At 54.1% G+C, this 24682-nt stretch overlaps 1 protein-coding gene across 2 annotated transcripts in view; it reads right to left on the reverse strand.

The window, feature by feature from the left end:
• Nucleotides 1-24682, reverse strand: part of ZNF423 (zinc finger protein 423) — a 328113-nt gene that overhangs the window by 132479 nt on the left and 170952 nt on the right. For both annotated transcript variants that reach the window (XM_060000399.1, XM_060000400.1), the window contains exon 4: nucleotides 3036-6250. In XM_060000399.1, coding sequence (XP_059856382.1) covers nucleotides 3036-6250 — 3215 coding nt within the window. The remainder of the gene's footprint in view (nucleotides 1-3035; nucleotides 6251-24682) is intronic.

Genomic DNA, 24682 nt, shown 5'->3' on the forward strand with positions numbered 1-24682 from the left:
GTCGATGAGGGCCGGGGTCTGCCCACAAGGGGCTGGAATTGGGGTGATGTTGTTATTACCCGTAAACAGAGGGGGAGGCGGAAACCTCACCGCTTCGCTCCAGCCGACAGCAGCCTCGGCCCCATGGGAACCCAGTCCTCAGAGAGCTGGTTGCTATGGATACACTCCCGAGGGTCCAGGCCTGCCAGCCCCCAAGCCCCTGTGCAGCCCCCAGAGTCTGCTCTTGTATGTGTGAGCCCTGGGGGAGGGAGGGGTGGGCGAACAGACAGCTGGGCCCCTGCCCCCAGGCGTGCCCAGGCAGGGGGCGACGCCCCAGAGGCTGTGCCTCCGCTGGGGAGGTACCCGGGCTTTGTCTAGCTCCTTTCTGCAAATGGCCCATCTGCCCAGGCCTCTAGATGTGAGTTCCAGCTCCCTTCTCTCTCACAAGACCAGGAACAGGGAGAGGAAGGCCTTCCAGGCTCCCAGAAAACAAGCCCCCTCGGGTTCGTAGTTCCGCACTCCCACGCACAGCTGTGCATCCTCGGGTACGTGGCTCCACCTTTCTGAGTCTGGGCCCCCTCTGTACCAAAGCCAGGGTCATGGCAAAGGTCCAGGGTGTTGCCATGGAAACAATATAAGAGTGGGTGCCCACACAGTAGGGGTTTTACGAAGTAGTACTTGATACAGGATCCCGCTTTCAATAGCCAAAGGCTCTGGGGACGCTAGAAGCAGCCCCATGGCCGGCAGGAGCCCCAGTGTGGGCAGGGATGGGGCTGGAGCGCACCCGGGAGAAGGGTATGCAGGGGCCCGGCCATGCCACACTGTCCGACCGCATGAGCACCGGGCTGACCGCCCTGGACCCCACCCTTGCAACTAGGATGGGCTCCAGGGGTGCTAGCTGAAGGGCTGGTCAAGAGCTCGGGCTGGGGCACCACACACTCCCTGGGCTCCAATCCCTTCTCTGCTTCTTTAAACTGCGGGGCTCACAGCAAACTACCTAATTGCTCCTTGCCTCCTTTTCCTCATCTGTAAAGTGAGCGTTGTAAGGATTAAATAGATAGGAAGTGCCTGGGTGTGCCTGGTACATCCTTATTCCTCAATAAATGTGAGGTGTGATTATAAACGGGAAAACAACAAGTGTGGTTGCTACATGCCCAGCACGTCTTTACTCATTTAATCCTCAGGGCAAAACACTGAGGTCAGCAGGGAGACAGTCACAGTATTTGACAACTGAGCAGGAACACGCGCCGGCCAACCAGAGCAGGGGCTGGTTAGAAAAGCAGAACGACCGCCCGGTCCCTCGCAGGTGATGCCAGCTTTGGAAGTAGACACTATTGCAATTGCTATTACTAGCGGTACTGCTATTACCCTCTGGCTTTACAGGTGAGGACCGAAGCCCAGAGAGGTCAAATCATAAGTGGGTACTAGAAGGGGGAGATTTTAACGCAGGCCATCTGACTCCAGGGCCCAAATCCTCCCCAATCCACCCACACTGGCTGGCAGAAAGCTGAGGCTCAGGGGGACAGAGCTGGGCAGCCGTGACCGCACTGTGCTCAGGACCTCTGAAGGGTGACCACTGGACCCTTACCTAGAAGGCTTTGCTCAGTCATAAGGCCTTAAGAAAGTGGCCCATTTCTGACTCTCCTTGGCTGCCAGACACACCAGAAATAATGGGCGCTCAGGACAAATTTAATCAACCAATGAATCACCTCTAAAAGGAGCTCTCTGCTACAGACGGGGCTTTGAGGAGAGGCCTCAGGCCCCAGCTGGACACACAGCTCTATCCTCATTCAGACGTTTCCCTCTGCAGCTGGGTGATCTTGGTCAGGGCCTCTGGCTCGCTGGCTTCTGTGGGGAGCTGGCCAGGAGACCCCTTAGGGGCCCCCACTGCAGATTCTCCCTTCAGCCTCTCCCACCATCCTTCTCTCTCACTCTCTCTCCCCCTCAAAATCCCGGAGTTCCGGGCCCCAGTTCTGATCCCACAGTGAAACACCCTCAGCAGACATCCCTGTCTTCCAGCAGGAACCTGTGGCAGGTGGCCCTTCCCCAAATCCTGCCCCCCTGCCAGTGGTACCAGCAGTGGCCCTCCAGGGAAAGATACCCCCGAGATCTGCTTGGCATCTCCTCGGTCTGGAAACAGACAACACAGACTTGATGGGAACCCCCGGGCCCGTTCTGACACCTGAGGGTCATGCAGCCTCCAGGCCCACTGGCCGGTGCCCCTTGGTCACCATTCCCAGGGCCCATGTGGACCCACCAGTAGCTCAGACTTCCCCTGCCTCATCGAAACCCACTGGTTATGGGCCTGCGGCTCCCCCTGACCTCATAGCCCCCAAGGCAGGGACCGTTTCTGACTCTCCTTAGCTGTCAGGCACCCCCAAAATAAAGGGTGCACAGGACAATTTTGATCAATCATCAGTCAGTCATTAACGATAACAGTAACTGGAAACATTCCTAGGGCCTTCCCTGTACCAGCAACTGCACTGGCTATAGTGATGCCGTTGATGGTAATAGTATCAGCTGGTGGTAACTGCTAGCGTGACCGGGCCCTAAGTGCCAGGTTCCAGGCCCTTTATGTCTATATTATCTCCATAAATTCTCAAAGGATCCCTAAATCTAAAGCCTAGAGAACAGAGTCACTTGCCCAAGAAGACCCAATAAGCGTGTGCATAAGTCCACCCCGCGATCAATGACCAAGACGACCAACCCTGAGGAAGCGCTCACTGCATCAGCCTTTTATCTACATTATGCCACGGGCCCCTCATAACAATTCTATGAAGTCGAGACAATTATTATTCCCATTTTACAGACGAGCCCTTGACAAATGAGGCCCAGGAAGATAAATGCCATGTCACACCGGAAGGGAAATGGCGACACTGGGGTTTGAACTCAGAGTCTACTGCAATCAGACGTGCTTAACCGCTGCACAACGGCGCTGCTTCTCTGGGCTACTAGAGGGAACGCCACCGGGCAACACAGAGCTCAGCACGGGGGCTCCTCTGGGCATGAGCGGAGCCCCAAGGAGCAAGGTCCAGGCTCGGGTAGGCTGCACTTACCCGGGGCACTGGCGACGTCTGGGCGCCTTTCCGGGGCCCACTGGTCTCTGGAGTGAGGTCACGGTGGTCCACCTGCATGTGGCTCTCCAGGTCCTCGGCACTCTCGAACTTGACGCTGCACTCGGGGCAGCGGAGGCCGGCGCAGGGCCGGTCGGCAGGCTCGGGCGGGGCCAGGCCACCCACCTGTCCGTTGGAGCTGCGGGCCATGCAGCCGGCACAGAGGCCATAGGGGAGCCCGTTGACGTCGAGCTTCACCAGGTCCTGCTTGCTGCGAAACTCTTTGAGGCACAGGGCGCACTTGTACAGCTTCTGCAGCCCCTGGCCGTTGGGGGAGGACGCAGCCGAGCTGCCCGCCAGCTTCTGCATGTGGAAGGTGCCATGGATCTTGAGCTCGAGCGTGGAGGTGACCGTCTGCATGCAGACCACACAGCGGAAGCCTGTGAGGGAGTTGCGCAGGTCGGGGTGCATCTGGCAGTGCTCGATGAACTCCTCCTCGCTCTGCAGGGGCATCTTGCAGATGCGGCAGGTGCCCGTGTCCAGGCTCTTGCTGTGGGTCACCTTGTGCTCAGTGAGCGTCAGCAGCGAGGGGAAGCGCTCGCCACAGATGGGGCACATGTAGTGCTTGGCAGGGCCCCGGTGCGTCTGCAGGTGCTCCCGGAGGCCATTCTCCGAGAAGAAAGTCCGTGAGCACACGTTGCACTTGTGGCTGCCCTTGATGAACTCAGCCTTCTTCCGGGAGCCGTCGTCCTCGCCTGGCCGGATGTTGTGGTCCCGCAGCCTGTGGTTCTGCAGCAGCACCTCCATGGTGTAGGCCGCCCCGCAGATATCGCAGCCATACATGGGTTCTGATGCGTCCACGTCATCCTCGCTCGCCTCGTGGCTGTTGGGCGCCTCGGGGTTCTTCAGCAGCATGCCCTGCAGGTCGGCCGGCTCGGCCTTCTTGGCGGTAGCCGGGGGCACCCCGTTGGCCGTGCCGTTCTCGGTGGCCGCGTCAAACACGCAGTGCTTCTCCCGCAGGTGCTTCTCCAGCAGGATGATGGCATGGAAGGCCTTGCTGCAGAACTTGCAGTTGTACTTCTTGCTGTGCGTAGTGATGTGGCACTGCAGCTCCACCTCGGTGCTGAAGGTCTCCCCGCAGAAGATGCACTTGTGTGCCTTGGCCGGGTTGCCCAGGTGGCTGTGTTTGACGTGCACCTGCAGGTCGGCCTCCTTGCGGAAGTCCCAGTTGCAGGCCGTGCAGCGGTACATCTTCTTCTCGTTGCTGTGCTTCACCGCCAGGTGCACCTGGATGGACACCTTGGAGTCAAAGACCTCCTGACACAGGGTGCAGTGGTAGAGCACGAAGGTGTGCATGTCCAGCAGGTGCTTCTGCAGGTCGTCCACCGAGGAGAACTGCTTGTCGCAGCTCTCGCACACGTAGTGGGTCGACGTGGTCATGTAGTGCACCGTCAGGTGCTGCAGGAGGGATTCCTGGGAGTCGAAGTCCTCTTTGCACTGGGGGCACGCCTGCTTACGCAGCAGCAGCTCCAGGTGCAGCTTCAGGTGGGTCTGGAAGCTCTCGAAGTTGGAGAACTTGAGGTCGCACTGATTACAGGGATACTCGCCGTTGGAGATGGAGTTGGCGCTCACCGAGAGCCGCTGCCGCTTCGGGGACGACACCTCCACGTCAGATGAGACGGGGCTCTGCTCCGCCTTGGACTTCTTGCTGTGGGCCAGCGGGATATTCTTGTGGTTCTCCTTGATGTGCTTGGTGAGCTTCAGGATGGAGCCGAAGATGGGCGAGTTGGTGCAGTAGGGGCAGGAATAGACCTCCATGAAGGACTGCGCAGGCTGCACGACCGGGGACTCCAGCTTGGCGCTGCCGACGCTGCAGTGGGCCTGCTGGATGTGCTCGGTGAGGGAGGACTCGGTCAGGAATCCCATGGAGCACTGGTTGCAGAAGAAGGCGTTACTGCCGTCGGGCGGGTTGGAGTTGGGGCCGCAGTGGGAGACGCGGATGTGCTCCTGCAGGCTGTTGATGTCGGCGAACATCTCGGGGCAGTAGTTGCAGTGGAAGGCGGAGATGTTACTGAACTGCATCACGGGGTAGGCGTGGTTCTTGTGCAGCTTGCGGACGTGCTCATTGAGGTTGTAGAGGGTGGGCATGGAGTCTAGGCAGATCTGACACGTGTGGCTCTGCTGTGGCTTGTCCGCGTGGATGGTCTTCAGGTGGATCTCCAGCACGGCCAGGCTGTTAAAGTCCCGCTTGGAGCAATAGGGGCAGCTGTAGACCACCTTGGACCAGCCCTGCCCGTCATCCCGCATCTTCTTCTGGCCCCGCAGCGGCTTCAAGGTGGAGTCCGGCGTGGAGCCTCGCTCCACGGAGGCGCTGGAGTCTGGAGTGGCGCTGCTCATGGAGGCCACGCTGCCCAGCACGGGGTCAGGGCTGACGCTGTGGTTGCTGGAGTCGGGCTGCCGGTGGCTGTCCAGGTGGCAGTAGACGCCCTCCACCGAGGAGAACTGCTCGGGGCACATGGGGCACTTGTGTTTCTGGTTGGCGTGGGCTTGGTGGATGTGGGCGAGCAGCGCGTTCTCGTCGACGAAGACCTCGGGGCAGTGGATGCACTGCAGGTCGGCCTTCTCGGAGAGCTGGGGGTGGCGGGTGAGCACGTGCTTCTCCAGCTCCTCGGTCTGGCTGAAGGTGTCCTCGCAGTAGTCGCACATGAAGTCGTCCTTCTTGGCCTCCTTCTCCGACTTGGCCAGGTGCTCCTTGTTCTTCTTGTGGGCCTGCATGTGGCTCTGCAGCGAGCTGGTGGAGGAGAAGCCGCGCTTGCAGACGGTGCACTTGAAGGGCTTGCTGGAGCTGTGGGTCTTCAGGTGGATCTTCAGGTGGTCGCTGCGGGAGAAGGCCGCCTCGCACTCGTGGCAGTGGTACTTCTTGTCGCCCGTGTGCAGCTTGATGTGCCGGTCGCGGCTCCTCTTGTGCTTGAAGAGGCGGCTGCAGTAGGTGCACTTGAACGGCAGCTTGTCGCTGTGGATCTGCTCGTGCCTCTTCAAGTAGCTCAGGCGGATGAAGGACTTGTCGCAGAACTGGCAAGGGTACGGCAGGCCCGTGCCCCCTTCCTCCTCACCCAGGCCCAGGTCGCACCCATCTCCGATCATCTGCGTGGGGGACGCAACATCCTTGCTGGAGGGAGACGAGGCCACCCAGGAGAGTTGTGGGTCGTCGTCACCATCTGCAGAGGGAAGGCAGAAGAGAGATTAGAGGCAATTCCCAGGGCCGCGAGACACAAGGACAGAGCCAGCTTCTTGAAAGCTCGCGGGCTGAGGCTGTGCAGCTGGCCAACTGCTGCAGGGGGAGTGGGGGGAGGGAGTCTGGGGGGCCGGAAACAAGTGGACATGCGGGCCTTCCAGTCTGCAGAGGGGGTGGAAGAAGGGTGGCAGGATGAGCAGGGGACGTGCCTCTCCCCTGGGCAACACCTTCCTGGACCTCGCTGGATGCAGCACCCAGCCCCCCAACAGGAGGTGAGGTCTCAGTCACCTCCCTGATGGGGGGTGGGGGGGATGCAGCCTGGGAAAAAAGTCACCTGAAATGTCCTCAGAGACCATCAGTCCCACAGGCCCAAAGGAGGTAAGTCCCATCACTCAATCAAGACACGGGGGTTGACTCCCCCTCCAACCCCTAGTCTGTGGGGGAAATCCCACTGGTGCAATGGGACGTAAGCAAAACTCTGCAAGAAAATAAAATGCATTTTAATGAATTCGGCCACACCACATTCCGCGGGGAAGGGGGGACTGATAAAGCTGGAACTGCTGCTTCAGGTGCCCACAGACATATGAGGCGGAAGTTACAGGCACACGGTATCAGCCCCGAGAGCACACACGGGCGTAAACGAGGGGCACTTGAGAAGGGGCTGCAGGGTTCCCAGCCCAAACCATCCCAAGGGCGGTCGTTTTCTTTGTTCCCCCTCCACCCCTGGATTTGCCCCAAGTTCGCTCAGGACCCTGGGTGATGGCCTGACGGTGTGGTGATCAGAGATGGGGCCAGGACCCAGATAGCCACAGATCTCAGAGCCTAGTGGGCCCTTAAATCCCCTGTGGCGTGTGCGGACGGGGCCTGCACAGACACCCTATGTGGCCCGCCCTCCCCAGGGACAGGGGCCACCCCCGCACTAGGGGTTGGCCATTTCTGGAAAAAACAGAGGCAAACCGGACACAGCAAATTAAACCAGTGAAGTTTCCCAAGACACGGCGGGGGTTGAACCGAGCCAGCCTGAGCAGGGAGTGAATTCCATGGCTCAAGTTTCGCGTTGGGTGGATTTAAGACTTAATAATGAATGAAACGGACCGCAGGCTGCTACGGGCAGGGGAGAGACAAACAAAAGCTCAGACTCGACTGCACTGACCTTGCTCTTCTAACCCCCAAGGAAACAGACCACAGCCCCCGCCTCCCCGGCCCCCAGCCAAGCCAGCTTAGTCTTCAGAAAAGTCTCACAGGTGGAACCCAGAAATTCTTGGCCAGAGGCAGCCCAGACCCTCTAGAAGGGAAAGGCAGGGGGACCACATTCCGAGGTTGGGCAGGCACCGGCACATACACCTGCACGCATAAACACACTCACACACACAGGTCACACGCCACTCCCACAACTCACATGTGAACTCCAACACACCAACACACACTCACACACATGCAGTCATACACACTCTTACCCACACACAATCACACACAGTCACATACTCTCACACACACACAAACATATCCATTCCCCTGCAATCACTCCCACATGCACATACAAGCTTGAACATACATGCACACTCACCTGCAGACACAGACACACACACCATCACGGAGGCACGGCTCAGCCCGGGGGCCCCATACCCCCAGGCTCTCCCAGCTGCCAACCCCAAGACTTGGAGAGACAAGCAAGGCCGGCTAAAGGGTCTTTCGGGGTCACTCAGAGCCTGCTCCTAGGGTCCACGCACCACCCTGGTGCCCGCCCGGGGCCTCTGGCCCCGACCGTGTGAAGATCTGCCTGACCCCAGCTGGCACCGCTGGCAGAGCTCTGCCTGAAGGATGCCGCTCTCCAAAGCTCCCGGCCCAGAGTCCTGCATCTCCCAGCAGCCTCCCTGCCTCTGAAGCCCAGTCACCCAACCCAGAGCAGGGTGCCTCCCAAAGTGAGGGCGCCCGCTCCCCTGGGAGCCTCACATTACAGGGCCTTCGGATGGGAAGGACGCGGGGCTGCCAGCTCCTCAGATGAGATGCGGCGGGAGGCGCCCCGGCCCCTGCCGGGTAATTCCCAGCTCTTGCCAGCTGGGCTACGCGGGGCGCAGACAAAGGGACCCAAGGGAGGAGATGGCTGGAGCTGGGGCAGCTGAGGGATGTGCTCGGCCCCCACCCCCTGGCCGGGCTCCACCAGCTTTTTATTATTTTGATGTCTTAGCTCAGACTCACGCAAGCTGCCACAGAGCCCTTCCTGTGTACCTCTGCTAAGGGCTGTTCTAGCCACGAGGGAGACGGGAACCAGGGCCCCTCCCACTGTACGGACGAGGAAACTGAGGCACAACCACAGTGACGAACCCCAGGGAAGGACAGCACCAGGCCTGTCCACAGTCAGGCCCCTTGACACAGGTCAGTCGTACCAGACTACACCTGAGTAGGTGAGACCAGGAGAGGGACCCCCGTGTCAAGCTCCCATGCCGTCAGGGGCCGGCTCTCCTTTGAGCCCTGACAGGACCACCAGAATGGCCCATCCTCTGCATTGCAGGGAGGGGCCCCCGAGGCCCGGGAGGTACAGAGGCTGGCTGGAGCTCGCAGGGCCGACAAATGGAAGACAGGCCAGTTCATGGGTGAGGGGGGCAAGGAAGATGCCTTGCCAGAAAGACCAAGCCCGGACACGTCTTTCATTCACGTTGTCTGAGGATGAGAGCAGACACGTGCACTTGAACCCTGCTCCTCCATTCATCTGTCCACCCCACAAGCGTTCCTCTAAACTCTCAGAGTCAGCTCACACATCTGCAAACAGGGACGTGTTGTGAGGGGTGGATGAGAACACGTAATGTGAAGAAGCACTCTTATTCCATTTACATGAACTGTCCAGACCAGGCACATCTGTAGAGACAGAAAGCAGATTAGTGATTGCCTGAGGCCAGAGGAGGGAGCAGGGATTGACTGCAGATGGGCAAGAGGCATCCTTCTGAGATCATGGAAACGCCTGAAAGCTGGATTGCGGGGAGGACTGTACAGCTCTGTGAATTTACTTAAAAGTCACTGAATTGCTCACTTAAAACAAATGAATGTTATGGTATGCAAATTATACTTCAATAAAACTGACAAACAAAAGCACTATCTGGCCAGTAATAATAATTAGCACAAATGAGTACCACCAGTGCTAATAAAATTAGCAGCTACATCTAGTGAGCACGTCCCAAGTGCCTGCACTGTGCTAAGTGCTTCTATTACCACAATTAATCTCTTTTCATCCTCCCATTGGTAACATCCCATTTTTGAGATGAGGAAGCTGAGGCTCGGCGAGGTGAGTAACTTGCCCTGAGTCACACAGCCGGAGGCCCCAGTGGTGTCTGACCAGGATTGCGGGGTCTACTCTCACCCTGCTCCACCTGCAACCCCACCCAGTCTTTGAGAAGAAGAAGCCACCTGCCCAGCACCACAGTCCCCGAGGTTCATTGCGGGGCTGCCTGGCTGGCTTTATTTTTCTGCAAACAAGTCTCAAAACTAAAGCAAAGCACATTATTCTGGGAACAACAAACTGAGCAACTGCTGAGATTATAATCATCTGAATTGAAACGAAAATAAGGCTCCTTAAACTGAAAAGATCCAATCAGGGGAAATGGGCATGTTGACAAATAAAGACCCAACTCAGATTGCCCTGTTTAAAGCCTTTTACCTTAACAACGTTTAACCTTGACTACTGTCGCCCCATCCCCTCCAAATGCATTTTGTTTGGGGGGCACTTAGCTTACTCTTCCAGGAGCAGACTGGAGAGATGACTGGGGCCAGCACACTCAGGATGGATGGGCAGGGAGGTCGGCAGATGAAGGGGGGGTCCTTTTCTTACAGCGGCAACACTCCCCTCATGCTGACTGTTAGACATCACACAGTGCAGCCGGTGCAGCACACACCCTCAAGCAGATGTGCAGAAAGGGAAGGGGTGCAGAAACAGGATGAAGGCAACCCCAAGGTCCCCTTCAACTTGAATGTTTCAGAACTCAGGGAGAAGGTAGTTTCAAGGAAAGTCCAGCTCGACCAACCACCTTTTCATGTCCAAGTGAATGCTTTGATAGAGTCTACTATGTGCCAGGCACTCTTTTAAAAGCTTTACATGTGTTAATTCATTCAGTCCTTTCAAGAGCCCAATGAGATAGGCACTATTATTATTATTTAATATTTCCCTGATCAGGTGAGAAAACTGAGGCACAGAGAGGCTGAGTAACTCGTCTAAAGCCACACAGCTTGCAGGCAGGAGAGCCAGGATTCAAACCCAGTTAGCTGGTTCTGAGTCAGTGCTTTCACCCACCATGCTACCCTGCCTCTCTCCTTTGGGAGAGGCCACTGTCACATGAGAATATCAAGAGGGAAACACAGTGACTAATGCCAGATCCTTGGCCTCCCCCTCCCGCTAGAATGAGTACAAAGAAATATAACAAAATAAATAGAAAAATCACTTTCAAAAAGGAAATTAGAGTCATGTAAAAAGGATTAATCCTGGGGCTTCCCTGGTGGCGCAGTGGTTGAGAGTCCGCCTGCCGATGCAGGGGACATGGCTTCGTGCCCGGGTCTGGGAAGATCCCACATGCCGCAGAGCGGCTGGGCCCGTAAGCCATGGCCGCTAAGCCTGCGCGTCCGGAGCCTGTGCTCCTCAACGGGAGAGGCCACAGCAGTGAGAGGCCCGCGTACCGCCAAAAAAAAAAAAAAAAAAAAAAAAAAGGACTAATCCTGAAAAAAGGCCTGATAGGAAGTGGGTTATATGGGGCTTTTGCAGTCTGCTGCAGGAAGAGAATGAAAATAAGCATAAAAGAGGGGAGGAATTTCGATAAAAACTCAATTATATAGAAAAAAGAACATTAACTGGGCTTCGGGATACATCAGTGGCAGAAAGAGTCAGATGGACCCCAAGCTCACATGGCCACACTTGGTGAATTCCACAGGCTGAGGCCACAGCCATGACAACGTGGCCTCAGACACACCTTGTCTGGGCAGAGCAGAGTGGCCACCACCCAGGACGGCTGGGACCCTCAGCTCCACGCTCCTCCAGTCACAGAGAATCCAGCTCGGGGCTGCCGAGGAAGTACCTGGATGCAGGAGAGAGAGTAGCTAGCCCACAGGCCCAGAGGAGTGAGCGGAAAGGGGGACCTTCCTGCAGCGAGGGGCACAGGCTGAGGAGGGAGGGAGCCCTCTGTCACTGAAGTTGTGCTAGAGGAATAAACGGCTCTGAAAAGAACAGTGAGGGGGAAGGTGTAAACAGCCAATGCCCAGGCAGCTCCAGGTTTCTAGGACATCCCTGGGATGGGCAGGTCCATTCAAGTGAATAAAAATGACCACCAGCCTCCAGAGGGGACAAAAGCTGAGCGGTCCCAGGAGTGAAGTTTCCAAGTCCACAAGTGCCCCCAGTGTGGGGTCCTGTGCACTCGAGTGCACCCCACCTGGGCGCTGCCCCATGGAGAGTCCAGACCGTGCACAGCAGGCAGACTTGGGACAAGCGAGGGGCCTGGGGGAGACACGCTGGGGCAGAGGAAAGAGCACTGGACAGAGAGTCCAGCAGGAGACCTGGCCCTCGGCTGCCCCCACGTAATATGGGAAGTTGGAATTTGAGCCTCAAGAGTCCCCTCTGGATGAATATAAAAGTCATTTTGGACAATATTCCAATCATCCAGATTGTTTCCATAATAGCCACAAAAAGGCTCGACGATTCCTCACGAAGCCCCAGAAGGTCTCCTTGCTATTCACCCAATTCCATGGGAAAATGAAAATTGCTATGGAGGCAAGTTCCCTCCCCACAAGACAAAGCTCTACGGGGCTCCAGGTAGAGCCTCCCCTCTGTCCCTGTTGGAAATTCCAGGAATGGGAATAACTGTGGCCCGACCCCAGACTCAGGAACCATCTACGCCAATCCCGCTTGATATAGAGGAAGAAGCTGAGGCCCAGAGAGAGAAGAAAACTTCCAGGGACGGTAAATTGTTAGTGGTCACCTCGAATACTGTGTTCAGGAGGATTCTGAGGCCCTATCTGGGCTCAGAAGAAATGAGTGCTGAAATCAATTGGTAATGTCTGCCACGAGCAGAGGAGTGCACAAGTGGAATGTTCAAAGAGCGGGAAGCAAATTGGAGGAGGAGGTCTCCTGATTCCCAGTGCTAGAGAAGAAGCTTTTAACCATCAGGTTTTCTCTTCCAAGAAGGGAACTGTGCATCCCCTCTGAAAAGGAGGCTTTAGGGCAGGATCACCAAAATCCTGTTGTTCAAGCAGAGACAACAGCATTTGACAGGTACTGTGGAGCTGTGTTGTAGTCTAGAGAGGGGTCTCCAGCCAGGGATAAGGGTCAGCAGGTCCAACTCTGCTGATGGTGAGGTCCACCCAAAGTGGGCACAAAGCAGCCCGGGCATCCTGGGAGGGCAGATCAATGCTCCCCGGAGCCCGAGGTGACAAAAGCTGCAAGACATGAATGTGCTTCAGGACACACCACTGACTGCACTTCCCACAGAGGCAGCCAGAACCAGACAGGTGGCTTCCAGACATGAAACGATGCAAATTCAGCTGGAGCAACATCTGGGTGAATTGCTGATCTCTTCTTAGGAAACTTCAAATCTCTACCCATCTGTCTCCCTGCGCTCTCTGTAAACCTGGTGCAGCAGGGGGATCTGTGGGGAGCCTGGATCTGTGACGAACTCGGTCCCAGAGGCCACTCTGTTGCTGGGAGGGTGGGAGTGCTTCTGCCTCTGTGACATGGCTGGACTGGGCAATCTCTGAGGCCTTTTCCTGGGGCTGCTTCCAGTAAACTGTGGTGTGAGCTTCCTGAGAGGCCCAGCACAGTTAACCCCTGGACCAGAGTGGGGTCCTGGATCCCACGGTATGAAGGCCCAGTAGGAGACGGAGGCTGCCAGGCCAGAGCTCCCAGCTGGGTGGGGCATCCTCACTGTCTCCATGCCTACCAGGGACTCATCCAGACTCAAACTAGGCCCAGGGGGCCCCACCGACAAGAAGGCGACAAGAGTGCCTGCCCTGGTCCTTACCTCCTACCAGGTGACAAAGCTGGCCATCCATCCCAGAATACTCCGCAACTCAGTTATATGCACACATGTAGGATCAGTGCAAGGGGCGGGGGAGGCAAGAGGAAGTTAACGGGCCATCACTCATCTTATTTAACACAGACAGGGAAACAGAGGCCACAGAGCAGGAGCAGACAGATCCAGAACTAAACTCATAAAAACCACAGTAGTTACTATTTATGGAACATTCTCTATAAACCAGATCCTTTGCCAGCATTTTCTCGTTTGATTCTCACAATATCGCTACGAGGTAGGTGCTGTTACATCCCCTTCTTTCTAACCGTGCAAACTGAGGCTCCAAGAAGGAAAGCAACTTTCTGAGCACATGGAGTTAGCAAGTGGCAAATGTACCACTACCCCCACCCCAAATCCACTCACTAACCACTAGACTACACTGCCTCTCCAGGCCCTGAGTGCCGGTTCAGGGCCTGCCCCACTGCAGAAGCTGCTCAGTGCCAACCCCTACAACTCAAGGACAGCCAAGAAGAGGTCCTCATACTTTATGACCCCACCCGCCACAAAGACAAAGGCATGTCCCAAAGTGGGCAGAGTCGGTGGCTGGCTTTACCCGAGGTAAAGCTGGATTACCCAAGGCTGGCTCTGATGCCAAGCACCAAGGAATGTAGCTGGTTTCTTGCCTCACTTGGTGGCAGGCAGAGCAGGATGCTTAAATAATCTGTGCAGAGGTTGTGGTAGGCAAGGTAATGCCCCCCCCCACAACAAGATGTTCATATCCTAATCCCTAGAACCTAGGAATATGTTACATTACATGGCAAAGGTCAATTAAGGTTGCAGATAGAACTAAGGATGCCAATTAGATGACCTTCGGATAAAGAGATTATACTAAATTACCTGGGAGAGCCCAATGTAATCACAAGGCTCCTTAATGCAGATGAGAGAGGCAAAAGAGGAAGTCAGAGTGATACAATTGCTGGCTTCGAAGATGGAAGGGGGCCACAAGCCAAGGAATGTGGGCAGAATCTAAAAATGGGAAAGGCATGAAAACAGATTCTCTCCAGAGCCTTCAGAAAGGAGCACAGCCCTGCGGTTTTAGCCCAGTGAGATCCATGTCAGACTTCTGATTTACAGAATTATAATATAATAATTTGTTCTTGTTTTAAGCCGGTTAAGTCCATGATAATTTGTTACAGCAGCAATAGGAAACGAATACAGATATTGGTACCAGGAGAGGGGTGATGCTATTACAAATACCTGAAAAGTGCGGAAGTGGCTTTGGAATTGGGCAGTGGGCAGTGACTAGAAGAATTTTCAAGAGTGTGGTAGAAAAAACCTATATTACCTTTAAAAGATTATTCATAGAAAAACTGCCTCTGTTAGTGAAGACTCAAAAGGAAGTAAGGAGTACATTTGAGAAAACCTAAGTCACCGTAAAAAATACCTAAATCATCATGAACAAACGGATAAGAGAAACATGAACATTAAAGGCACTGATGGCGAGGGCTTAGAAGATGAGGAACTTGATATTGGAAACTGGAAGAAAGGGATACTTGTTATACAGTGCCAGGAAGCTTTAGGGAATCATGTCCCACAGTTATGTGGAAAACAGGACTAGTGATAGATAAAAGTGGATATTTAGCTGAGGGGATTTCCCAGCAACATATTGAAGGTATGGCCTGTTTTCTTCTTGCTGCTTGTAGTGGAGAGGAAAGAGATGGATTGAGAGAAGAACTGTTAAGCAAAAAGAACCAGGAATTGATGATTTTGGAAATTCTCAGCCTAACCAAATTGCAAAAGACATTATAATTAAGAGATTCACTATCAGCAAATCACACTCTAGGGAGAAGACTGAGAGTGTGACTATACATTTTGCTAATATCTCAGAAGAATCGAAAGGTTGGAACACTCAGTCACACAAAAGACTCTTTGAAGATATTAAGAATGTGACTCACATATCCTCTATGTCAAACCAGAGAGCATCTAGGAAATTTGGGGGCATTGCCCTGGAGCCATCCCAGAAGAAGCCAAAAGTAGAGATCAGATTATCTAGAAAAAAATCTATGTAGGGACCTCTTGTCTAACGGTATAGATCCCCCATGACATACACAGGAGACCCACAAGCTTCTTGAAAAGTTTATACCAGCAGAAACACTGCCAGCTTGGACCAAAAAGGAGATGGAAGAAGGCTGAGGAAGCCCCCCAAATTCTACAGGCAGGAAATAGGCTAATAAAATTACTCAGCTGCAAACATTGATAATTTCCATTTAAAAAAGGAAAAAAAAAAAAAGATAATTCAGAGGGCAAAGCCAGAGAGTAGAACTTTGAGCCCAGAGGGTGGTACCATGAGCCACAGTGGATGAGATCACTACTGGACTAGGGTCAGATTCTGGCACTGAATAAGCATAGGGATGTATGTAGAGGCAAGTACACCCATCCCCTCTTGTTCTTCCATTTTCCCAACTCTTGAGAGCGGGAATCTGATGAATTGGTCTCTAAGAGGCTTTGTAGCTCTAAGAGTCTGTGATCAACTAGTGATGGCTTCCCTGGGTACAGGAATGAGGAATGCCAGATAGTAGGTATCCCAGCTTCCTGCTGGACATCTCCCGGTTTGTGTTCTTTCCCTCGGCGCATGTTTGTTGAGTCTGCTCTACATGCCTGGACCTCTGAGGGTTGCAGAAGGTACCTAGCATTCTTAGGTTTCTCTGCTCTTGTCTGCCCAACCTCTCTGTCAATTAGTTACCATCTCAAGTTTCAACCCTAAACCAATGCTTTGCCACTTTGAAGCACTTTATTTTTGTTATTATTATTTTTTGCAGTACGCGGGCCTCTCACTGTTGTGGCCTCTCCCATTGCGGAGCACAGGCTCCGGACGTGCAGGCTCAGAGGCCATGGCTCACGGGCCCAGCCGCTCCGTGGCATATGAGATCTTCCTGGACCGGGGCACGAACCCGTGTCCCCTGCATCGGCAGGCGGACTCTCAACCACTGCGCCACCAGGGAAGCACTTTAAAAGGAGGGGGAAAATCCTTTCATGTAAGCAGTAGTCAGTTGTGCATGTAGATATTTGATTTCCCTAAAGGGACATTTGAGGGTATGGTGTAAAGGTTGGAGGCCCAGCCCCTGAGAAATCAAGAGTCCACCCTGAGAAGAAAGGGGAAAAGGCAGCTGGGGGGTCTTTCCTCAGAGGCAGGCCAAGGAGCCTCCTAAAGGACACCAGGAGCTGACATGGCTCCACCTAAAATCTTGAATTAGAATTATGCTTTCAGTAAAAATAACAGCGATTTGTATTCACCCTTCCCTGCTCCAGGGAGCTTAGAGTGCCTTTGCAGCTATGATCTCATCATCACCAGTGAGGCCACAGACAGGGAAAGCAGGGATCATTCTTTCAGTTTGGGAATCAAAATTAAGCAGGTTGGGCGCGGGTGGTGCTCACGGGTCAACAGGCAGCATGAGGGTGGAGGCTGGCATGCAGAGGTCAGTGGCCCCAAACTGAGAGGAGGAGCTGGCCCTGGTGGGTAAAGGGTGGGGTCCTATTCTTTGACCCACCTCTAAGGGACACTTGGCACATATCCTTGAGGGCCCACAGACCTCCCAACAGACTGAAAGCCATGGCCCGGCATGCCTTTTTCTAGCTGTCTCTAGGGGCTGCTGAAATGCCACCTGACAGCCAACGACTGCCATCCGGGCCCTTAATAAACCTTCCGGGGAACCAAAACCATCAGCATTATTTTGAAGAGACTCCATCAGTCTCAAGGAGACATCAGCCACTGGGAGACAGCAGAACCGTATTTTGAGAGTATGGGCTCGCTTAGACTGAGCTGCCACTCATTGGCTGTGTGACGGTTGTCAAGTCACTGCACCTCTCTGAGCCCCCATTTCCTCAACCATAGGATGGGGATAATAAGAGTGTCTACCTTACAAAATGGGTCATGTGTATATGCTGCTAAGCATTCAATAAATGAAGGAGGTTACTAGTGGAACTTGTACTATTTTTCATTAATTGTAAATCCCATCAACTGTATGGCATTTAAAATTTTACACAGCATTTTCACACCCATTATCCCTTTGACGTTGGAGCAGCTCCTCATGGTTGAGGTAGTGGTGGTGGTTGTTATTTCCATATTACAAGCAAGCAGGGCGCCACACACCCAGGGATCCTGGGATGGAACCCAGCATCCCACCCAGCCTGTGTCCCTCTTTCACACTCAAAGGATCTGGGTTTACACAATAAGCTGCGTGGTCAACCCCACGGATGAGGAAACGGAACAGAGAGGTTAGATCAAACCCCGACGTCACAGAGCAGATGGTAAATGAAAAAGCTGGGACTGGACTCCCAGCGGGACTGAGAGAGATGATGACCTGAGCAGGGGGACAGAGATCACCGTGACTGTCCTCTCACCAGATGGTCTGGGGACCACCCAGTTATCAGTTATTTTGTAAAAATGCCAACATTTAGAAATCAAGAACACTCAATGTTTTTTAAAACATCCACTTCTGAGTTTTCTGGAAGGAGAAGGCAAAGACCTGGAGACACAGGACCTGCATTTGGTGCAGCCATGACAGACCAGAGCTGCCGCTCCCCGTTAGAACCGGGTGCTCACTCTCCTGTCTGTCCAGACCGACAGGGCCCCCTTCCTCACTATGAGGCGTCCTGGGCCCCAAAGCCACTTTTGTTTGCTTGGCAGCCGAGTCCAGCAGCTGGACTAAGGAGCCTTAGACTCCCAGCTCCGTCAAGTTAATGAACCTCCTCAGTTGTACAGAAGAAGAAACCTGCCTCCGTTTCCTCATCTGTAAAATGGGAATAATAATAATAGTCCCAATTATAGAGTTGCTATGCAGATGAAATAAGTCAATATTTGTAACAGGTTATATATGAGAAATGCTCTATTAGATAAAAATAGTCACTGGCTACTGGCTCCCAGCTCAACATAAGGTCACAGGGCAGAGAAAGGGAGAGAGAGACAGGCAAGAGAGGCAGGCAATGGCCGTGATGGTTTGAATGGGCACAAGACAGTGAGGGGTCCCACCTCCCTGAGTTCTGATTAACAACCAGGAAGGTCTAAGTTAAGGACAAGCAGTTACCCCCCTACAGAAGACGATTTTCTAAGCAAAAGACACTCAACCTGCATAAAGGCCCATCGGGCCCTTGCCATTTACAATCCCAGGACATCAGAGAGGAAAGAAGCCTACAAGAGCCCCCAGCCCAGCCCCCTCATCGTATAGACAGAAAACTCAGGCACCAGCGGCCTCGCTGGCGCTTGGACCCGGGTCTCCAGGCTCACGGTGGAGGGCGTGGGGGATGAGGCCTGACTCCCAGAGCACCCCTGCCCCTCACCCACTAGGCTGCCATCCCAAAGGGCTGCTGGACGCCCAGGACAGGAAGGGGACATCTGCCTTTCCCCTTGAAGCCTCTGACCCCACAGAACACACAGCCTGCCCGGCTACTCCATTCCTTAGACAAATTTACCTAGCACTGATACTGAAAATGCAATTGAGCTTGAGTTTTATTGCAGAAATTAAACACACCAGGAAAAAAAAAATAGAGCACTCGTCAACTCGCCCGAGAGCTGGCGGTGATCAAACTAGCTAAGGTGGAGTGTCACGATAGGCTCCTGCCAGGGAAGAAGGGCCCCAATATTCCCCCATGAGCCCCAAAGATGGGGCTCTTGTTACTAGCAGAGGGGCTCTGGAAGGCTTTTCCATCAGCCCCCTGGCCGGGCCCCCTGCACTCCCCAACCTCACCCCACCAGCCTCCCACCGTCGCGGCTGCAGAGAGTCTCCGAAGTCACCTCCATGAGCTTTCACGAAATGACACCACCAAGGGCTGGAGCAAAGGGCTCTCTGCTCGACTCGAGAGAAAGCAAGATGCTTTCAGGGTTGAATCACTGTTTTTCTTTCCTCCCTTTGGAGATCGGCAGAGCCCACATTCGGCCGTGTTCGTGGACCTGGGACTGGAAACAGCTGCGCTCTAATTACATGTAAAGTGTACCAAAACATCCTTTTTATCACAGACTGGAAATCTGTTAGCATCTGTCTCTCCTTTGTTTCTTCCACAAGATACAAGCTTGTTTCTACATTTTTCTCACCTGTAGCGGTGATTAAAATTCATTATAAATGAAAGGAGTGAACAGAGAAACAAGTTCCTCTGTGTACCCTTCTAAACTCAAATTAGAAACAGCTGTTTGCTAATTCATGCAGCGATGTTTTGTCGTGCTCTGTGAATCAATAATAACTCACCTTATTGCTGCAGAAATTTTTGGATAATCCATACATTTAATTCGGCGTTGGGTTCTCCAGGCAGGAATGTGGTGGCAGAACATCCCAGCTGCCCTCAGGTGGGCACGAGGGGACTCTGGTTCACTCCCTGGTGACGTCCACGCTGCCCCGGCAAAGAACCCCAAACTCGGAGGCACCCAGCACCTCTACCCTAGACACGGGTCCTGGCAGGACCAGAAGGAAACCCCAAAACAGTCTCCTCATCTCCTCCCCTCCCTGGAACCAGCCAAAAAAAAAAAAAACCCAACTCTGATTAAACGCAAACCACACACATCCTCCAGCCACTGGAGGGAACAGCAAAATTAAACCTCTAATTGGTACGCAGAACAATTTAAAACTATCAAGTATAGGTGAAGCTTTTCTGTAAGAAAATACTCCTTTGATTAGGATTAAGTTTATTTGGATAGCATTCTTCCCTTCTCTACGTTATAGCTGCAGATGTCAGAGTTGCAGTCTGGAAGTCCTCGAATTTTCTGAGAAGTGTTCAGGCATCTCCTCGGCCAACTTCAGCGGAAAGAGTATGCGGCATCCAGAGCTGAAGCTCTGAAAGGGAGAGGATATTCCTTCTCCTTTGTGGGGAGGGAGGTGAGCAACACGTCCAGAGGCCCGTACTGCCACCACAGCATGCCCGGCCTGATCAGCAGGGGCTCCTCCTTCAAGACACTGCCCCCAGGAAGCCTTCCCTGACTCCCTCTGCCACCACTGGTGCCCTTCCCTGACCTTTGGGGCACTGCCACTTTTTACCCTGCACTGTGGCACTTGGCATCACTGTCTATTTTGAGTCCTTGGGGAGCCCCTGTGTCCCCCCTCATTCTTTCAGGTCTGAAACATAGTCACACTGAGCCACTTTTTGAACCTCAGACTGGTATCGCTGCCCACGGCCCAGTCCCACCCTGCAGCCACCAACCACAGAGCCCCCCGTGAGTGCCAGGCACAGTGCCAAGTGCCTCATAAGCTTGACCTCATTAAATCCCCACCTCCATCCTACGTGGTGCCCACCATCATTTTCCCCGTTTTACAGATCAGACACCTGAGACTCAGAGAGGGCAAGGGCCCCGAGTTTCACAGCAGGTAGTGGAAAGAGTCTGGAATGATCCCATATTTCTCCAGAAAGCCATCAAACTAAGGAGACAGCAGTCCAATGCATCCAAGGGGTCTGCCTAGCACAGCTCACACTCATCTGCAGGGCTCTAGGGAGCTTTCCCTTGGGGGAGGCCCGGACAGCTCCCTCCCGGGCAGGCTCAGGGAAGTGTGAGCAGGGAGGTGCCACATGCTGGGAGGCAGGGGCACTCAAGTCGTGCTTTGAGGAAGGAGGAGGCTCTCCACTGACCCGCGTCCCCCAAACATGGGACGTGCACCATCATTAGAACCCACGGTGATTTAGGGGGCAGCCTAACACTGACGCACAAAGTGAGAAAGTTCGTGCCCCTTTGATTCCCTTTTCGACCGTCAGGCAGAGGAGAAGGACTCCACCTGGTGCCGCGTCCTTAATTTCTCTCTAACGTTCCAACAGAGAGAGAATAGACCCCAAGGCTCAGGGTTTTCAGAATGCCAAAGCTCTGGCTGGAAGAACTTGAACGTGAGCTTTTCTTTGGGTCTGTTTTCAATTTACTTTTAAGGTCACTGCCTACTTACAGCAAATGATACTGATTTTCCATTGGCAGAATTAAGTAAATAAATTAAAGTACAAAAAGAGGACTTAAAGAAAAATACTAGGTAAATCATAGTACCAGTGATATGGAAATCCTGCAAAAATTATGGCAGAGGGATACAAATGACCAAAGCCTGGGACCTCCAGTGTAGAAGTGAGCGTGGAAGTTGGAAATCTCAGGAACAGCAGGCTGAAGCCTGCGTGGTCTCTCCAGGGCTTTGCCCTGCAATGATTTTCCAGCCCCAGCTCCTCCAGGGAGAAGACGTGAGAGACGGTGCCAGGTAGGGCCTGGGAGCTGAGGGTCAGGAATAGCCGTCCTAAGAGCCTGCTGCCACACCCGGCCCCGCTCAGCAGCCCTCCACCCCTCAGGCCATGCCCCCCAGTCCCCAGAGACCTGGCTTAGCTCTGCGCTCACAGCGATCAGGGCAGGTGCAGGGGGAGGTCACAGGCAGGGCATCTGGGCGAGGCCTGAGACAGATTCAGGAGGTCTCAGTGCTCCCCGAGGGAGGGAGGCCCCGGGAAGAATCAGAGCTCATCCACACAGGAGCTGCCGCCTCCCCTCCAGGTCTGGTTGGCCTCAAGCAGAACACAGCAAAACCCACGGCACTGGGCCGGGGCCTCTCCCCGCGGGCTGGACCAGCACCTTGGTTCTGGGGCTGCTTCCAGCCCCAAGCAGCTGTGTGACCTTGGGAAAACCCCTGGCCTCCGGGCTCTCCTCAGCTCATTTACAGAACGCAGCTTGTATCCTGACTTTCTTACTGGAGGTGTGGACAGAGGAAGTATTCAATGAAGGTAAAGAATGTGAATAAATAACCAGATTCGTATTATAATTTTCACAAAACCCAGTATCAGAGAAAACCACATGGTGCTTCTAACCTAGAACTTGAAGCGTCTAACATAGATCTTAAAGACATGGAAAGATGATTAATAAGTATGTTATATTTCATATTAAATATGTACATACATGCCTATAACATATGGATAATAAATGACATTTATTATGTGCTAGACATTTCTTGTTTGCTCCATGTCACACGTTGTCTCATTTAATATTCACAACAGTCTGACGAGTTATTCTTGCCAGCCCCCATTCTGCAGATGAGAAAACTGAGGCTTACAAAGGTTAATTAACACTTCCAGGGTCCTACAGGTCAGAAATGGCCGAGCTGGGCTTTGAATATGGGTCACCTGACCTCACAGGCTGTGCTTTTAATCACCCTGAGATACTGTGTGTGCGAATCACCATATGGGAGTGAAGGAAACTGGGCGGGTGACACCTGCTCAGAAGCAAGAACATCCCCGCCCCCCGCCTCCGGAGCCAGCTTCCCTTAGAGCCCAGGCTGGATGCCCAATCAAGAACCCCGGGAGGATGTCAGGGTCGAGTCCTCATTTTCAGCCCAGACACGTCTTGGGGGACACTCTGCTCGGGCTGGGAGGGTCAGACTTCTGCAGACAAGGCAGGCATGCTGTCTGACCTCGAAGCCCGGATCCGCTGTTTTTCACCTCAGTCGAATCCACAGAGAACCAGCTCAAGGATCCCCCCAAGCATCTGGAGAACTGAGGAGCCTCCCACAGCTGGGAGGATGGAAGCTCTCCCCCAGAATACTCGCTCTTTTTGCCCTGTGACGTGTCAGGGGCCCTCTCGGCAATCCCACAAGACCGTCACAGCTTGGTCCCATTGCATAGAACACACTGGGGATGGAGAGCGGGGGGGCTTTTGCCTCGGCAGGCGCCCCAGGCACGTGCAGCACAGCCCCCAGCCGCTCGGTCCGGCCGCAGCTGCGGTGGACGGTCTGAGCGCCGGGGCCTGAGGCCCCACCTCAAGCTCTCGCCTCCAGGGCTCTGCCTCTCTCCAGAAGGTGGTCCTCAACCGAAGGGGGACTGGAGCCTGCAGGGCATCTTGCACATACATGAAGGTTCCAGCTGAATCGAGCCCAGGGGTCCGCAGCCGTGACCTTGACACTCCTCCTCAATACTGACCTTTCCCTTCCCTGCCTCACTCTCCCTGTCCCTCACTCCTGCTTCCTAGAGCACCTACCTCCCCATCGTAGAACCTGGACCCAAGTCCTGGCCTCAAGCTCTCCATTCAGGAAACCCATCCACGACACTTACCTAAGGTGGTGGCGCCAGATTTGCAAGCCAAGTCCATCCAGTGACTCGCCACGCTCGGGTCACCTTCCAGACTTGCCCTATTTATTTACTTACTTACTTTTCCCTTTTTTTTTTTTTTTGCGGTATGCGGGCCTCTCACTGTTGTGGCCTCTCCCATCGCGGAGCACAGGCTCCGGACGTGCAGGCTCAGCGGCCATGGCTCACGGGCCCAGCCGCTCCGCGGCATGTGGGATCTTCCCGGACCGGGGCACGAACCCGTGTCCCCTGCATCGGCAGGCGGACTCTCAACCACTGCGCCACCGGGGAAGCCCTACTTACTTACTTTTATTACTATCACTCAACTTTGTCCTTTCACCTGCTTTAGGCCTAACAGGGCTACCTACCTGAGTGTAATCCCAAATAATTATCTTGATGAAATCGTGTGTATCATGTTTTGTAATGTCCATTAAAATACAAACATAATTACCTTTTTAAAAATTGCATGAACCATCTAAAATTGGGCTGCCCATCCCTGAAAGTGCCTCAGGCCCCCACTGTGAGGCTCCTCCTCTGGCCTCCGCTTCGCACAGGACTGCAGCTCGCTGTGTGCCCCTCGCCCCGCTCCAGGCTGGGAGCGTGCTGGGGGGGGTGGCGTGGTGTGCCCAGCACAGCACCTGGCCGGAGGCAGGCAGGGGAGAAGAGGCGGGCTGGGCCCCGAAGAGGGGGAAGAGCCCTAGGATTCCCCACCGATGTGCTGGTGCCAGCAGTGCAGCCACTCTGCGGGCCCCACTCAGCCTTTATACTCAGCCAGTCTGCGACTCAGCAGAGAAAATTTCAATTTTCCCTGGCCTTTCACGTCTCAGCCTCCAGAAAAATTGCCATTGTGGGTTTTGTTGCTGAGCTGTCAACCCTCGATGACTGAGACTGCTCCAGCCCCACCTGGGTTGGGAGGAGATTAACGTAGCCTGGGGAAGGCCCCGAGTGCAGGGGCAGCAGCTGGGGAGGTGGCCACCTGGCCTGGGACCACAGTGTGAAGGAGGAGCCCCGTGTGGCTGGGCTGGCATGACAGGCACCCCCCGGAGGCGGCTGTGGCCAGGGGCAGTCCCCTGACTCGACTTCCAAGCGTGGGGCAAGGCAGCTGCAGTCCCAGACATCACAACTGGGGCATGCAGTCCCCTGGTCCCTTCTCGGCATCGCGGACCCTTCCCTAGGCACCCCTACCCCCTGCCGCCACCTCTGCTTTTTCAGCCTGAATGGCCACCACGTCCTTATGCCGTAACCAAGCCCTCATCTTACCCTACACTGTGCCTATTGTCATAAATAGACTTGAAAATCATCATAAACTATGTTCACTGAGCACTTACTATATGCCATGCTCACTCTTTTTGTTTACTTATATTATTAAGCATAAA

This window comes from Delphinus delphis, chromosome 20 (genome assembly GCF_949987515.2).
Source record: "Delphinus delphis chromosome 20, mDelDel1.2, whole genome shotgun sequence".
In the NCBI taxonomy this organism is placed as follows: domain Eukaryota; kingdom Metazoa; phylum Chordata; class Mammalia; order Artiodactyla; family Delphinidae; genus Delphinus; species Delphinus delphis.